The sequence below is a fragment of the Gopherus flavomarginatus genome, chromosome 2 (genome assembly GCF_025201925.1).
Source record: "Gopherus flavomarginatus isolate rGopFla2 chromosome 2, rGopFla2.mat.asm, whole genome shotgun sequence".
Lineage (NCBI taxonomy): Eukaryota > Metazoa > Chordata > Testudines > Testudinidae > Gopherus > Gopherus flavomarginatus.
The window spans coordinates 301,255,270-301,270,109 of record NC_066618.1 but is presented as its reverse complement, the minus strand read 5'-3'; the positions used below and the strand labels follow the sequence as shown (position 1 = coordinate 301,270,109).

The 14,840-nt window shown below is 44.9% G+C and overlaps 1 protein-coding gene across 7 annotated transcripts in view; it reads left to right on the top strand.

Annotated features, from left to right (window-relative positions):
• NUGGC (nuclear GTPase, germinal center associated) overlaps positions 1 to 14,840 on the top strand; it is an 89,661-nt gene that overhangs the window by 32,965 nt on the left and 41,856 nt on the right. For 4 of the 7 annotated variants that reach the window (XM_050939280.1, XM_050939283.1, XM_050939282.1 and 1 more), the window contains exons 8-13: positions 1,582 to 1,807; positions 7,445 to 7,657; positions 7,799 to 8,005; positions 9,717 to 9,898; positions 10,981 to 11,098; positions 14,556 to 14,645. In XM_050939280.1, the coding sequence (XP_050795237.1) occupies positions 1,582 to 1,807; positions 7,445 to 7,657; positions 7,799 to 8,005; positions 9,717 to 9,898; positions 10,981 to 11,098; positions 14,556 to 14,645 (1,036 nt within the window). Of the gene's footprint in view, positions 1 to 1,581; positions 1,808 to 7,444; positions 7,658 to 7,798; positions 8,006 to 9,716; positions 9,899 to 10,932; positions 11,099 to 14,555; positions 14,646 to 14,840 lie in introns of those variants that run through there. The other 3 variants (XM_050939281.1, XM_050939286.1, XM_050939285.1) reach the window with 3 other exon arrangements.

The following is a 14,840-nucleotide window of genomic DNA, read 5'->3' as shown; positions in this document are numbered from 1 at the left end:
GAAGAATTATTTTACTGCATTTGGATAGAGCACCCCAATGGAACTTATTGCTAGTATTTATGTGCTGTTATGTTGAGGGACCTCTGTGCTTATCCCTTGCTAAGATATATTGCTTTCTTGGTTTATATAACAATTCATGATACAGTTTTAACAGAGGTCTTCAATTCTTAAAGAAAACGGATGTTGAATCCTTTTTGGAAGATTCTGAGTCACTTCTCTGATATTTATTAATTGCTTGTTTCATCTTCATCCTCCATCATCAATGTTCCTATTATGCCTCTGGTGTTAAGAGCAGTGATGAAGCTCCTTCACTCCTGTCTGTTTCTGACGAGTCTTTCCATGGTTCCCCAGCTGTGCCCCAGGTTTTTCAGCTTTGCTTCTACAGCCCTTTGCCGTGTTGTTTTTGGGCGGCCTTGTTTTCGCGTGCCTTCAGGTGTCCATTTTATTGCTACTCTGGTGATGGAATTGGTTTCCAACCGAAGCACATGGCCAATCCATCTCCAGTGCCTCCTGGCAATGATGGTGCTCACATCCTCTTGGCTGCACTGTGTCAAAAGATCTTGGTTTGAGATTGTTCTAGGCCAAAAGATACAGAGGATTTTTCTGATGCAGGTTGTATGGAATGAAGACAGTTTGGACTTGTCATACTTTTTCATTTCCCAGCATTCTGCACTATAAAATAGTATTGAAAGTACGCAGCTCTGATAAATCTTGAATTTGGCTTTGGTGTTGTATTTTGATGATTTCCAGACTGTATTTAAGCTTCCAAAGGTGTTCCTGGCTTTATTGATTTTGTTCTGGATGTCCTGGCTTGTTCCACCGTCCTGGCTGTTGTTTACATAGGTGTAAATCTTGGAGGTAAACAGTTATTCTGTAGAATAACCTTAAATCTTGTTGATTTTCCTGAGAGGCTTACAGGTGGGGAAAAAAACCCACACTGTTTGAGATATCAGATTTGCTCATGTGGCTAGTTTGTTAAGCAGTGACCAAGCCTGGAAGTCATGTGGATTTGTCAAACATTGCAGCAAGTGAATAATAGTATTAGAAGGTGCAGCGATCCTATCAGGGTAAGAACAGATGATACCTAGGTTTCAAGGCCAGAAGGGACCATGGTGATCATCTAATCTGACCTCCTGTATAACACAGGGCATAAACTACCCCAAAATAATTCCTAGAGCAGACCTCTTAGGAAAGCATCCAGGCTTGATTTAAATGTTACCAGTGATGGAGAATCCACCATGAGCCAGCTAAATTGTTCCAGTAGTGAGTTACCCTCATGATTAAAGTAGGTGGTTGTATTGCTGTGCGTTGTAAGTGAAATGTTTGAGGGTGAGTTCAAAAATACAAGAAGTAGGATATGACCCTCTAGTTCTGATTTGATCTCTGGTGGAGTAATTTTGGGAGCGTGGTAGGTAGTTCATCTTATACACAGCTGTAGAGTTCATCTTGTACGTAATTTATGGGTTCAAAACTTGCATCAGTCAGAATAGCTGCTCATGCAAATTGAAAGCTTAGTAAGTTAAATATTGCCAGGTGACTGCTTCATAATTCTGCCTTATTTTTTTTTTTTTCCAAATAAAGAGAGCAGATTGAAAAGTTGCAGAAAGATACAAAAATGCCAAAGACGTACATTGCAGTGGTGGGGAACACCGGGGCAGGGAAAAGCAGCTTGTTAAATGCCTTGCTGGATGAGGAAGCGGTGCTGCCTACATCTGCCATGAGAGCCTGCACTGCTGTGGTGGTGGAGATCTCCAAGACTGGTGGGAAGAGTCTATATGAAGCAGATGTGGAGTTTCTTTCTAAAGAAGTAGGTGACAAAGATAAATCTAAATATCCCTAAAATGGCTAAATTCTGCCAGCAGAATAGTTGTATGACAACATTGGGAGCCTATGGTGTTAGGGTAAAGGGGTTAAAGAAAAGTAATTTCATTCCTGTGGAGTGCAGATTTTGGCACACAACATTTTATGGGCAAAAACTGAAATCTATGACGTGTCTGTCTGTCTGTTTCCCTCACTCCCTTTCTCCTCATGGATTTGTTCTCTGACTTTGAATCCTGAAACCCATTAAGCTAAGTTGGATTGTCTTGCTCCCAATCTCCATCCTTTATGGGTTTCACTACACTGAGTGAATGTTCCAATTAGCACAGACCCTGTAAAGCCAATCTTCAAAACTAATGGGCATATTCTTCATTGCACGTGAGGGTTAGCCACTTGACCCATAATCTTTTCAATGCCGTTTGAACAGTTTTACTATCGTCTGAATGCTATTCATCTGAAAATATTGGGTACCCCTCTAGATCTTCGGGATTGTATTATAATTTGTAGAGGTTTCATAGATTCCAAGGCCAGAAGGGATGACTATAATCATCTAGTCTGACCTCCCGTGTGACACAGGCCATAAAACTTCCACAAAAATTCCTAGAGCATATCTTTAAGAAAAACATCCAGCCTTGACTTAAAAATTGTCAGTGATGGAAAATTCACCACGATCCTGAGTAAATTTGTTCCAGTGGTTATTCTCACTGTTATAAATGTGTGTCTTATTTCTGGTTAGAAGTTAATAGGTTTCTAAATCCAGAGAGAAGTAACACAACTAAATATAATGAGAGAAAAAATATCTCTGGCCTTGTTCCAAAGAGATGTTAAGGCTTGTGGAGTCTGTGGTGATGGTAATTTGACCTTTTAGCTGGATAGTACTTCTACAATTTACTGTGCCAGGGTTGAAAATTGCACTTGTCCTTGGTGAGCAGGAAGTTTTTCCAAGGCAAGTGCCATTAGCCTCTTCCTAATTTAAGCTTAGACTTGCATTTAATTTAAAAAATGGTGTTGGGTGCCCATTTGAAAGAGCCGGATCTTCAGAAATTGCTCCCCTGTGAAAATCAGGCCCTTTGAAAAATGTCTCAAGTTTTGCGCCCACAATCACTGCCTAAGTTTCTTCTTTGAGTGACCTCACCCTTAGAATGTTTGAAAGGTGAGGGGAGAGACTAGGGGGAGCTTGTGAGCACTCCAGGAGGCACAGATAGTAAAAATTCTACTGTCTGAGCACACCCAAAAGGTGTATCCCATGAGTGTAACTATGCAAAGCCCATTTAGAACAACTTCATTTCTTCAAGTGCTGGACCCTATGTGTTTTCTGCCATGGGTACACGTGTGCTACATGTGCCTGAGACAGGAGAATTCTTGCAAATCATATCCATTGGTCTGCATCTGTGCTCCTGCTGTCCTCATGCTCTGCACCAAGATCATAAGTGGTGGGGTGGGCCAATTGCCTCCAGTTGCTTCATCAGTTTTATCTTCAGTGTAGTTAATACTAGCTAGTGGTTAGATAGCATCCCCTCCATGGGGAACCTTCCCAGCTTCCTAGTATGGAAATTAGATTATATCCAGAATACTGGGCTTTAAAAGCTGCGTCTCCTGTCCCTGCTCTTTTCTTGTCAGTGATGACCATCAGCACTGCCTCAGGGAGGCTCATCTCTTCACCAAGTGCAGTATCTATTGTTTCTACCCCAGCTGGACCTGTTAGGTGTGGGAATTCTGACTTCATGGGGAAGGCTGTAAGGCCGCAGTCAGACCCAGGCTGGGAGAAACTTCCTGCACATTGGCCAGAGTCATCAAGTAGTGTGCCTCCTAGCATGAGGCCTGATGCAAGTGTGAGGAGGATCACACTTATGGACCCTCCATTAGGGTTTGCTCAGGAGAGCAGGGGACACTCTCTCATAAGCATAAAAGCAGACCACTCTGAAGAGGACGATCCTCCCCACAACTCCATCCAAGTCAGGCAAGTCTTCATCTCCAGGTCCCAAAGACTTAGCATGTCTTGAGTCCAGGGCCACGATATAAAAGTGCATAGGAACAAGGTTCTGCCGATACTAGACTCTGCACTGGCAGCGCTGTCATTGGCAGGTACCATGCGTAGGCCTTCCTGTACCCCTAGGCACGCCTGGCAGCGTGAACCAAAGGTGGTGAACCAAAGTAGGCCTTGTCAGAATAGTAACATCAGGGTATCCGCTAACCAGGTAAACATGTTCCTGACTGGAGAGGATGGTACAGAAGCACACAGGCCCCTCATAAAGATAAGGATGGGATGACAGAATAATGGATGAGGATGTTTTGTTCAAACTAAGAGGTACAAGTGTTACCTGCACACTCTAAGGGCACCCCACCGTTACCCTTCAGTGGGCTCCTGGGTTAATTTCGGCACCCCCACCCTAACCCAGTTCCTAAGGCTCAAGGCCACCCATACTCAGTTCCTAGGGTTCAAGGTGTAATCTTCTGTGGGTTTTGTGGGGCTTTTTACTAGTAAAAGAGCCTTACATGGTAATATCCTTAACCTCTATTTATTAACAGTTACCACAGCAGAATACAAATGCTAAACGTACAGTGCTCACCACTCCCAATAAGTCAGACCTTTTCACTCCATGAACAGCATAGGAGCAACACAGACACACAGCAGCACTAACACCACCATTGAGGTCGAAAGTCAGAGAACCACCAGTACTGGCAAAGAGCACCCATCGGGAACCTCAGTCACTGGCAGTAATGCTCCAGCCCAATATGGATCCACCAACTCAGAGTCTTCCTATGTCAGCTTCCGTAGTGTGGGTAGACAGAACCGCACACACCGCAGGTAGAGCAGAAGGACTCCACTCCAGGGAATATCTTTGTTCTCCTGGATCTGCAATCTCCTCTGTTGCCAGGAGCAGCCATTACCAGAGAGCTCTTGACCCCACCCAGAGACATGGGCTATGGAAAGAGAAGTCTGTCCGTCCATGTCTCTCCCCGCCTCCCCCTCCCCAAATTTGGTCTACCAGCTACAGCTTTCCTTCAATAGGATCAACTGCACCATTGATTGTCAGACCTGACCTTGTTATGGGGGGAGTCAAATCTACTGGAGGAACTGTCATTGCCTCATCGATGGAGAACAATCCAAACAGGAGATCAAGAGCTTCCTGGAACCAACCCTTCCAATTCAAACCAGGACATTCCCCCACCCCTCGGGGCGGGTTGTACCCCCTGTGTCTTGGGGACCTCTGCATCCCACCTTCAACCCTTTTGTCTGGCCCTCTTGGGTCCATGGGCCCCATACACACAACATCCAAGGTCTGTGTAATCTAATAAGGAGTTAGATCATCCGTTTCCTCCAGAGAACAACCAGAGCTTCTTTCTGAGCCTACAGGAGAGGAAGAGTATGGTTCTGCTGATACTGACAAGGGTATCTTCTGTGGTTAGATGTTTGGCTGCGTGTGTGTGTTCTCCCTGTGTGCTGCCCCAGCTCTGTGAAGATAGCCGGCATAGCAGATCTCGAGCGAACTATTCAATGACCACAAGATCTGTTAAGGTCTGAAGGCACCAATCAGTATTATTGTTGACAAAGCACAGTAATAGCACCTGGTAGACTCTACGAGGATACTAAAACTATGCCAGTGACAATGGACACAGCTCAGTGGGATGGCGGGACTTTCCATTCCCTCCTCAGTTGGACCAAGACACACTCTCTGAGAGAGACCTCTTTAGACCCTGATACAAACAAGTTACGTGCTGTCCCCCTGTTGTAGTATAATTCCCAATTCTGGACCTTAGCGTCCAAAATATGGGTACTAGCATGAGTTTCCCTAAGCTTAATTACCAGCTTAGGTCTGATATGCTGCCACCAATCAGGAATTTTCCAGGGCCTGATACCCTCTGGTCCCCCCAAAACCTTCCCTGGGGACCCCAAGACCCAGATTCCCTGAGTCTCACAACAAAGGGGAATAAACCATTCTCTTCCCCCTCTCAGCTCCTTCCCGCCCTGGGAACACTAGGAGATCGCCTGATTCAACTTTTTGAATCACCACACCGAGAGGAGTGTTACCTTCCCCCTCACCCAGAGGCAATACAAGCTGCGTGAATATAACACAAAGAGAAAAGTTATCCTTCCCTTCTCCCCAACAACTCCCTTGAACCTTAACTAGGAGAAAAAAATCAGACAGGTCTTAAAAGCAAAACTTTTAATAAAAAAAGAAAGAAAAAAGTAAAAGGTTTATCTCTGCACTTTAGATGGTAAAAAGTTACAGGGTCTTTCAACTTATAAACAATAGAAAGAAACTTTCTCCAGCAGAAACACAATTTAAGCTACTTCCAGCAAGTACACATATGTAAATGAAAAAAAAAAAGACTATGACCGCCTTTTTTCTTACTCACAATTCTGAATAGATAAGAGACTGTAGCAGGGAGATTGGCAGAAACCTGGTTGCACCCCTAGTCCCGTCCAGGACCCAGAGAGAACAAAGACAAACCCAAAACCCACAAACAAAGGCTTCCCTCCACGAGATTTGAAAGTATCTTGTCTCCTGATTGGTCCTCTGGTCAGGTGTTTGCAGGTCACTGTTTGTTAACCCTTTATAGGTGAAAGAGACATTAACCCTTAGCTATCTGTTTATGACACCCCCTGACATAGTTACTGCTCCCTGACGTGGCTAGTTATCACCCATCTCCTTGTACATGTTGGTTCGATTAAAACATCTCTATTCATCACACTGTCATCCTGATCTTATCTTTGAGGAGGGGTAGGGGGCTCCTGTTATCCTTGGAGAATGTTTTTGTACCATCCTTGATATCAAAGATGTTCTGGTACCACTGGATATCGGGATGTGTTTGCGTGAGCGCTCTGTGCCTAGCACTTCTTAGGAATGTGTGTTTCTGCAATATCAGCCCTGTTCTTGCCAGAGTCTGTGAACTCGCAAGCAGGCAGAGCCTGATGTTTGCTAACTTTGCTTTATATCAGCAAAGCTTGCCCACTACTTTAGCTCAGGCCTCATACCAGGCCTCTGATACAAGGGCTTATATCTCAGGCTCTCTTCCTACTACATCTTCCTCATGATTATATCGACCAGTGAGAATGCACCTTTCTTCAGAAAATAATTGAAGTACAAGTGGAAAAGTAGATTAAAATCAGTGATTTAAATGGAGGATTTCTACTTGGTGATTTAAATTGATCCCCTGTCACCCTATAGTTTAAAAATAAGAATGTTGCTCATGCTTGGATCTTTTCAGTAGCCATTCTTTGTACCAGTTGTTGGCAGTGCTGTTCATATTGTATGTTTAATTTTAGTGCTCAGGTACTATGGTAAAAGGAAGCTGTAGAAATATCAGCGGGAGAGAATCAGAGCTGAGTGGAAAACTTTTCGGTCTTCAAGAGGAAAAAACAAAAAAAAGCTTTTTAAAATGTTTGAAAATATTTCCTGTTTTACTGACTAGCTGGTGTAATCAGTTAAAAAATGTTTCTTGGTCTCAGCAGAGCAACAGTAATAGAACTCACTCCTCTGTATGTGGTAAACATACCTTAGGGAAAAGAGAGCATCTCGTTTTGATTCATTTTAACTTTAATAGTTATTCTACATATAACAAATTACAGACTTACTCTTTTGGAATATTGTCTCAGTTGTTTCTGTATTTCCCACTCCAGGAGTGGGATAATGAGCTGAAAGCTCTCCTAGAAGATATGAAAGACAAATCAGGTAACTTAAAGAAACGGTGCCCAGATCGCAAGACTGAAGCTGGTGCTGCCTATAGTCGTGTGAAAGCTGTATATGGGACAATAGCAGAACTTCCAAAGCTGATAGAGATGAAGGAGGTGACTCAGCATCTTGGGACAGTAAAGCACATCTCTGCAGAGAAGGTAAACACAGCATGATTTGACGTGTAACCTTCCTATGTCTTCACCCATTCAGGCTATTCCACACTGATGTAGGTGATAAATGGAGTAGCTCAGCCTATTGCCTGTAGTGAACCTTACTCTTCTTTTCTCTCCATTGCTTAGGCAGCAGATTTTCGCACAAAAATAGAGAAATTCATTGATTCTCGGACTGATAACTTACGCGACATGAAAGGTGGAGAATTTTGGCCCATTGTTAAATGTGTCAAAATCCGTGTTCCTGGTGCTGATGTCTTGAAGACTGGGGCCGTGCTGGTGGATTTGCCTGGAATAAGAGATTCCAACGCTGCCAGGGATAATGCTGCCAAAGAGGTAAAATGGCATCTCTGAAATTGCAGCCCTTTTAAGGCTGTGGGTTGTTTTGTTTTTTAAACCCTTGTGTCCCTTCTGGTTCTCAGACCCTGATCTGCATTGGAAACAGCATCTTCTTCCTTAGCAGCTATATAATGCTTTTGCACACCTCATGTCATTCAGTATGCATTGGGAGCATGAGCAACCTCTTCCATTTTCCTCTGGTTTTCAAACATAACCATTTGCAACACCATGTAATTAACATGTGGCACTTGCTGCTGCATGATGCCATAGTGACAAGCTGATTACTAAAACTCTAGGATTAGTAGCTTCTATGGATAAGTGGAATCGGCAGCTGCACTAATTAGGATAAAATTACAAGTGCTATCCATCTTTGTGCTTCAGTGCATATACTGATTTGAGGTCTGTAAGTAATCACCATAGATGCTATCATATTGCACGCTGTAGCACAGGGGTTGGCAAACTTTTTGACCCGAGGGCCACATTGGGATGCAAATCTGTATGGAGGGCTGGGTAGGGAAAGCTGTGCCTCCCCAAGCAACCTGTCCCCTCTCATTTCCTGCTCCCGACTGCCCCCCTCAGAACCCTTGACCCATCCAACCTCCCCCCCGACGCTCCTTGTCCCCTGACTGCCCCCCCGGACCCCACGCCCTATCCGACTGCCCCTGCTCCCTGTCCCCTGATTGCCCCCCCCCGAACCTCTGCCCCATCCAATTTCTCCCTGTTCCCTAACTGCCCCACCAGGACCTCCAGGGGCTGGCTTTTAACCCTTTCAGGGCCAGAGCAACGTGACTGCCCCGCTACACGCACTTAGGTGTCTTGAGGACATTTACCCTTCCCTTAGAAGGATGGGTTGCTATTAGGGACTGATCGTAGTACTAGATAGACCATTGATCAGTTCTCCTATAGCAATATAATGGAATTGATGTTTTACACTCAGGTAAAACCTCAGACCTCTTCACAGTACAAGCGAGTTTTTGTAAGCAGCTGGAAGAACTGTTAACCAGTCAGAAGTAACACAGCTGTGTTTGTGTCTACGCGGACCTTTCTGCCACTGCAATCCCTTTTGTACATCTCCATCAGCAACACTGCTAAATTGTGTTTGTATTGGTACATTCTGTGAAAATCTGGGCAACTGTCTTATAGTGTCTCAGTAGGTTACAGAGTTCAAAAAAACCCCTGATTAACGTTAAATTTGGAAAATGGTTCACCGCTGTTAGACACATGTAACTGTTACATAGCCACTCTGAAAGCCTTGGCACGTAAATAGATTTGGAATTCTTTCCTTTTGCATTATCCAACTGGAGCTTCCACTTAATATTTCTAAGGGCTTTTCTCAACTTACCAGGGGATCGACGCACGGTGATCGATCCACCAGGGGTCGATTTAGCGAAGACTTGCTAAATCGGCCGCCGATCACTCTCCCGTCGACTCTGGTACTCTACTGAACAAGAAGCATAAGGTAAGTCGACGGGAGGGTTTCTCCCGTCGACCTAGTGCGGTGTAGACGCTGCAATAAGTCGACCTAAGGTACGTTGGACCTAAGGTTATTCACGTAGCTGGAGTTGCATAACTTAGGTCAGCTTAGCCCCATAGTGTAGACCTGCCGTAAGTATCACTTTGCCACTTAGACACCCATGCAGGTTTGGAGATTCTGAAACTAATCACTACAGTTTTCCTGTAAACTGACTATTTTCTTTCCATCCTTTAGTATTTAAAGAACTGCAATGCAGTATGGGTAGTAGCCAACATCACCAGAGCAGTGGATGACAAGACTGCCAAAGAAATGCTGAGTGCAAACCTGCGGAGGCAGCTACTCATGGATGGGCAATATGGGAGTTTAGCTTTTGTTTGTACTAAGACTGACAGCTTCAATGTTACAGAAATAATGAGGTAACTTCAACTCTTATGAGTCTGCTGCAGTAGCATGTCTTGCATGAGGTAGTGGTTGATCACTCAAGCTCTGTTAAATTGAGAACCTCTTCAGCAACTTGCCAGGGGCACAAGAGATGCTCTTAACTTTTTCATAAAATGAGACAGATTACAAGTAGTTAAACACTGGAATAGATTGCCTAGGGAAGTTGTGGAATCTCCATCTCTGGAGATATTTAAGAGTAGGTTAGATAAATGTCTATCAGGGATGGTCTAGACAGTATTTGGTCCTGCCATGAGGGCAGGGGACTGGACTCGATGACCTCTTGAGGTCCCTTCCAGTCCTAGAGTCTATGAGTCTAAGTAGAGGTAGAATGTAGAGGTGATCCCACTGAGACTAAGGGCTCGCAAGTTACTGTGTAGCAAGCCAGGGTCTGACCCTCTCGCCCCACCCCCACCACATGAATTTTGTTGTGTGCACCAATGTAGAATCATAGAACTGGAAGGGACCTCAAGAGGTCATCTAATCCAGTCCCCTGCACTCAGTGTGTCACACATTACCTCCATACTTGTGCTCCCCTTACCAGCAGTAGGAGCTTGCAGCTGCAACACCCGGCCAGAGCCAGCTGCGCTCTCCATGCTGCCCAGCGGCAGCGGCAGGCCAGAGTGCAGCCCATGCAGCAGCGTGGCTGCAGGGGAGGGGAGACACTGGGGGAGGGGCTGGGGACTAGGCTCCCCAGCTGAGAGCTCAGGGGCTGGGCAGTATGGTCCCATGGGCCGGATGTGGCCTGTAGGCTATAGTTTGCCCATGTCTAACCTATAGCATGAGGGCCCTAGATTATAGTGTAGTATGCAAACCAGTGAGCCATTGAACTCGTCCATCTGGAAAAGCTTTGCAAACAAAATGAGTGGCACAGGATTGTCAGATTTGTTCACAGTGAATTGCTGTTAGTAATCAAGCAATTAAAGCAGAATATCTGTGTAATTCTTTTACAGCAAAAATATCCACTTAATTCAAGTAGAATATCGGTGTATGCAATGTCTTTTTTTTGTAGTGGCTCACTTTTTTATAGCCTAACTTTTAAATGATCTGGATCTTGCAGTGATCTGGATTTAAGAGATGAAATCCAGCCCATAGAAAAATCACTGGAAGAGCTGGAAAATCAGCGGGTGCAAATGGAGATGGAGAAGGACACACTTTATGCTCAACTCCAGCAAGAGGTTGGTAATTATTTTCTGCCCCCTAGCACAAGACACTGGGTGGCAGATATGTTTGGGTCTGGAAACGGCCTCCAGGCAGTAGAAAATTATGTTTGTTAGTGGTTAAAACAGCTGTTATCCTTCAGCTACCTTCACCCCTGCCACTCAGACTCCAATGGGCTGTATTTCAAACCTGGAGAAAGGCTTTTCGTGGTTAGTTGTTCCAGTGCAGAGAAAAGGAGAATGGATAATTCAGAGATCACATATGAAGAAAATCTGACTCAAACCTTGGGAGCAGCACAATAAGAGGAGATGTGGGGGATCATCAGCTCTCAGACTGCCAGGTTAGAGAGGAAAATGCTTTTAGATCTAGTCCATCACCCAGGAGACAGTGCTGAACTGTACCCTACAATATGTTCTTCCAGTGTTTTGCCCTGTATGGTTTGAAACAGCCTAAGCAATAGAGCTTTCTCTTCTCTTGGAAGGCTATTCCGTAGTCTAAAGATGAACGGAAGTTAGGCATTGTACTTCATTTGTGATAGGTCAAGAGAGACTTAGGCCTGGTCTACACTACGCGTTTAAACCGATTTTAGCAGCGTTAAACTGATTTAACGCTGCATCCTTCCACACAACAAGGCCCTTTATATCGGTTTCTGTACTCCTCCCCGACGAGAGGAGTAGCGCTGAAATCGGTATTACCATATCGGATTAGGGTTAGTGTGGCCGCAAATCGACAGTATTGGCCTCCGGGCGGTATCCCACAGTGCACCATTGTGACTGCTCTGGACAGCAATCCAAAGTCGGATGCACTGGCTAGGTAAACAGGAAAAGCCCTGTGAACTTTTGAATTTCATTTCCTGTTTGCCCAGCATGGAGCTCTGATCAGCATGGGTGGCGGTGCAGTCCCAAATCCAAAAAGAGCTCCAGTATGGGCCGTACGGGAGATACTGGATCTGATTGCTGTATGGGGAGACAAATCTGTTCTATCACAGTTCCGTTACAGAAGACAAAATGAGAAAGCATTTGAAAAAATCTCCAGGCTATGACAGACAGAGGCCACAGCACAGTGCTGTGTGACAAGCATAATGAAAAGCCAAAGAATCAAATGGACGCTGAGGGAGGGGGTACTGAGGACTTCAGCTATCCCACAGTCCCCGCAGTCTCCGAAAAGCATTTGCATTCTTGGCTGAGCTCCCAATGCCTGTAGGGTCAAACACATTGTCTGGGGTGTTTCAGGGTATATGTCGTCAGTTTACCCCCCCACCCCCCCGTGAAAGAAAAGGGAAAAAATAGTTTCTTGACTTTTTTATATGTCACCCTATGTCTACTGCATGCTGCTGGTAGACATTCTGCTGCGGCAATGAATAACAGCATCCTCTCCCCTCCCCTCCCAGGTAGCAGACGGTACCGTGCAAAAGGACTGATGGCCGTACTTGTCATAAGCCCGTGAGTGCTCCTGGCTGGCCTCAGGTGAGGTCGGCCAGAGGCGCCTGGGTAAAAATAGGAATGACTCCTGGTCTTTCCCGGTAGATGGTACAGAACGGCTGGTAACCTTCCTTATCACAGCAACTGGGGGCTGAGTTCCATCAGCGCCCCCCCCCTCCACCTTTCATGTCTAAAGAAAAGATTCTGTACTGCCTGGGCTATCATAGCAGCTGGAGGCTGCCTCCCCCTCATTTTATCTCACTAAAAAGTCAGTGTTTCTTATTCCTGCATTCTTTATTACTTCATCACACAAATGGGGGACACTGCCACGGTAGCCCAGAAAGGTTGGGGGAGAAGGGAATCAACGGGTGGGGTTGTTGCAGGGGCACTCCCCGTGAATGGCATGCAGCTCATCATTTCTGCGGGATCTGACACAGAGCGGCTGTGCTCTCTGGTTCTCTGGTACACTGGTTCTCTAGTACACTTGCTTCATATTCTAGAGACTCTATTTTTTAGATAAACCATAAAGGAGGGATTGACTCGGGGAGTCATTCCCATTTTTGTCTTTGCACCCTCGGCTGACCTCAGCTAAGGCCAGCCAGGAGCACCCATGACAGCAGCAGATGGTACAGAACGACTGGTAACCGTCATCTCATCGCCAATTTACAGTGGCACAGCAGACGGTACAGAACGACTGGTAACCATCTCTGCTACCTTGCAATGGCAAATGAATGCTGCTGTGTAGCACTGCAGTACCGCCTCTGTCAGCGGCATCCAGTACACATACCGTAACAGTGACAAAAGGCAAAACAGGCTCCATGGCTGCCATGCTATGGCGTCTGCCAGGGCAATCCAGGGAAAAAGGGCGCGAAATGATTGTCTGCCATTGCTTTCACGGAGGAAGGAATGAGTGATGACATTTACCCAGAATCACCCGCGACACTGTTTTTGCACCATCATGCATTGGGATCTCAACCCAGAATTCCAATAGGCGGGGGCGACTGCAGGAACTATGGGATAGCTACTCACAGTGCAACACTCTGGAAATCGACGCTAGCCTCGGTACATGGATGCACACCGCCGAATTATTGTGCTTTGTGTGGCCGCGTGCACTCGACTTTATACAATCTGTTTTACAAAACTGGTTTATGTAAAATCGGAATAATCCCGTAGTGTAGACATACCCTGAAATAGCTATTGCAGTGGATGGATGGATGAAAATTCTGCCTCAGATACTAGGATTTGTTATTGCTGATATATACTGTGCAACTAACTATTTGAAACCATCAGACTGTGCTCAAGTCTATATGTCCTATCCCTATAACCGCTTTCCTGTCTTCCCCATGTTTTCCTGTTTAGTTACTCATTTCTTTTATCTAGTCTTAATCTGTAAACTCTTCAGATCAGGGGTTGTCTTACTATGTATTAATATAGCACTCAGTATAACAAGGCCCCAATCCTGATTGGCTACAAAATAATACTAAGAATTATTAACATACAGTGATAGCTAGATTAATTTTGTTCACTTGTTAACAGTGGTACGATTGTATAGGGACCTTTTATAGAGAAAATAAATTAACTATGCCTCAAGGGTTTGGAGCCAAGCTTACATGCGTGTCTTCTCTTCTTGTATCATGTCCTCAGGCAAAATGAGTAGAGAGGCTTCCACAAAATAAGGTTGAAGTTACTTGTCTTTTACTTAATCTCAATTTTATCACTATAACATTGGTGTGGAGTGCCAGTCACTGCTGTGCTTGGGTGTGATGAGTCTTGAGGACTCCCTCAATGTTCTCTTCTGGAAATGTCAGTGATTTGTGCAGTAGAAAGCTTTATTGTGCTCAGTTGTGTCTAGCCAGATGTTTCTAGTTCATGGAATTTTTCTGATTTAAACACGCCCCCCTCCCCCCCAACCTTAGGAAATATCACTTTTTTAAAAACTAATAAAACCCATGAAGATCTAGATTACCTATGAGGGACAGCCTGGTGATTGGAATAGTGTGGAGCTTTACATTTCTAATGTTTTTAATGCTTCCAGTATTCTGTTCTTTCATAGCAGCAACAGCAAGGACCTGGAGCAGAAAATCCAGCCTCATTCCAGAAAGAAAATGATCTTAGGAAGAAAATCCTAGAGAAAGAATTCAGAGTGAGTGTCCTTGGGAGCCATGATCTGACCAACTTTTTGCCCAAACAAGGAAATGTGGATTCTTCTTTAAGTGATGGTCCCTAACATGTTCCACTGTGGGTTATGCATGCATACCATGTGACTGGAGCTGGAGAATTTGAAAGTATTGTCCACTGGTCTGCACATGCGCCCTAGCTCACCTCGTGTTTCTGACAG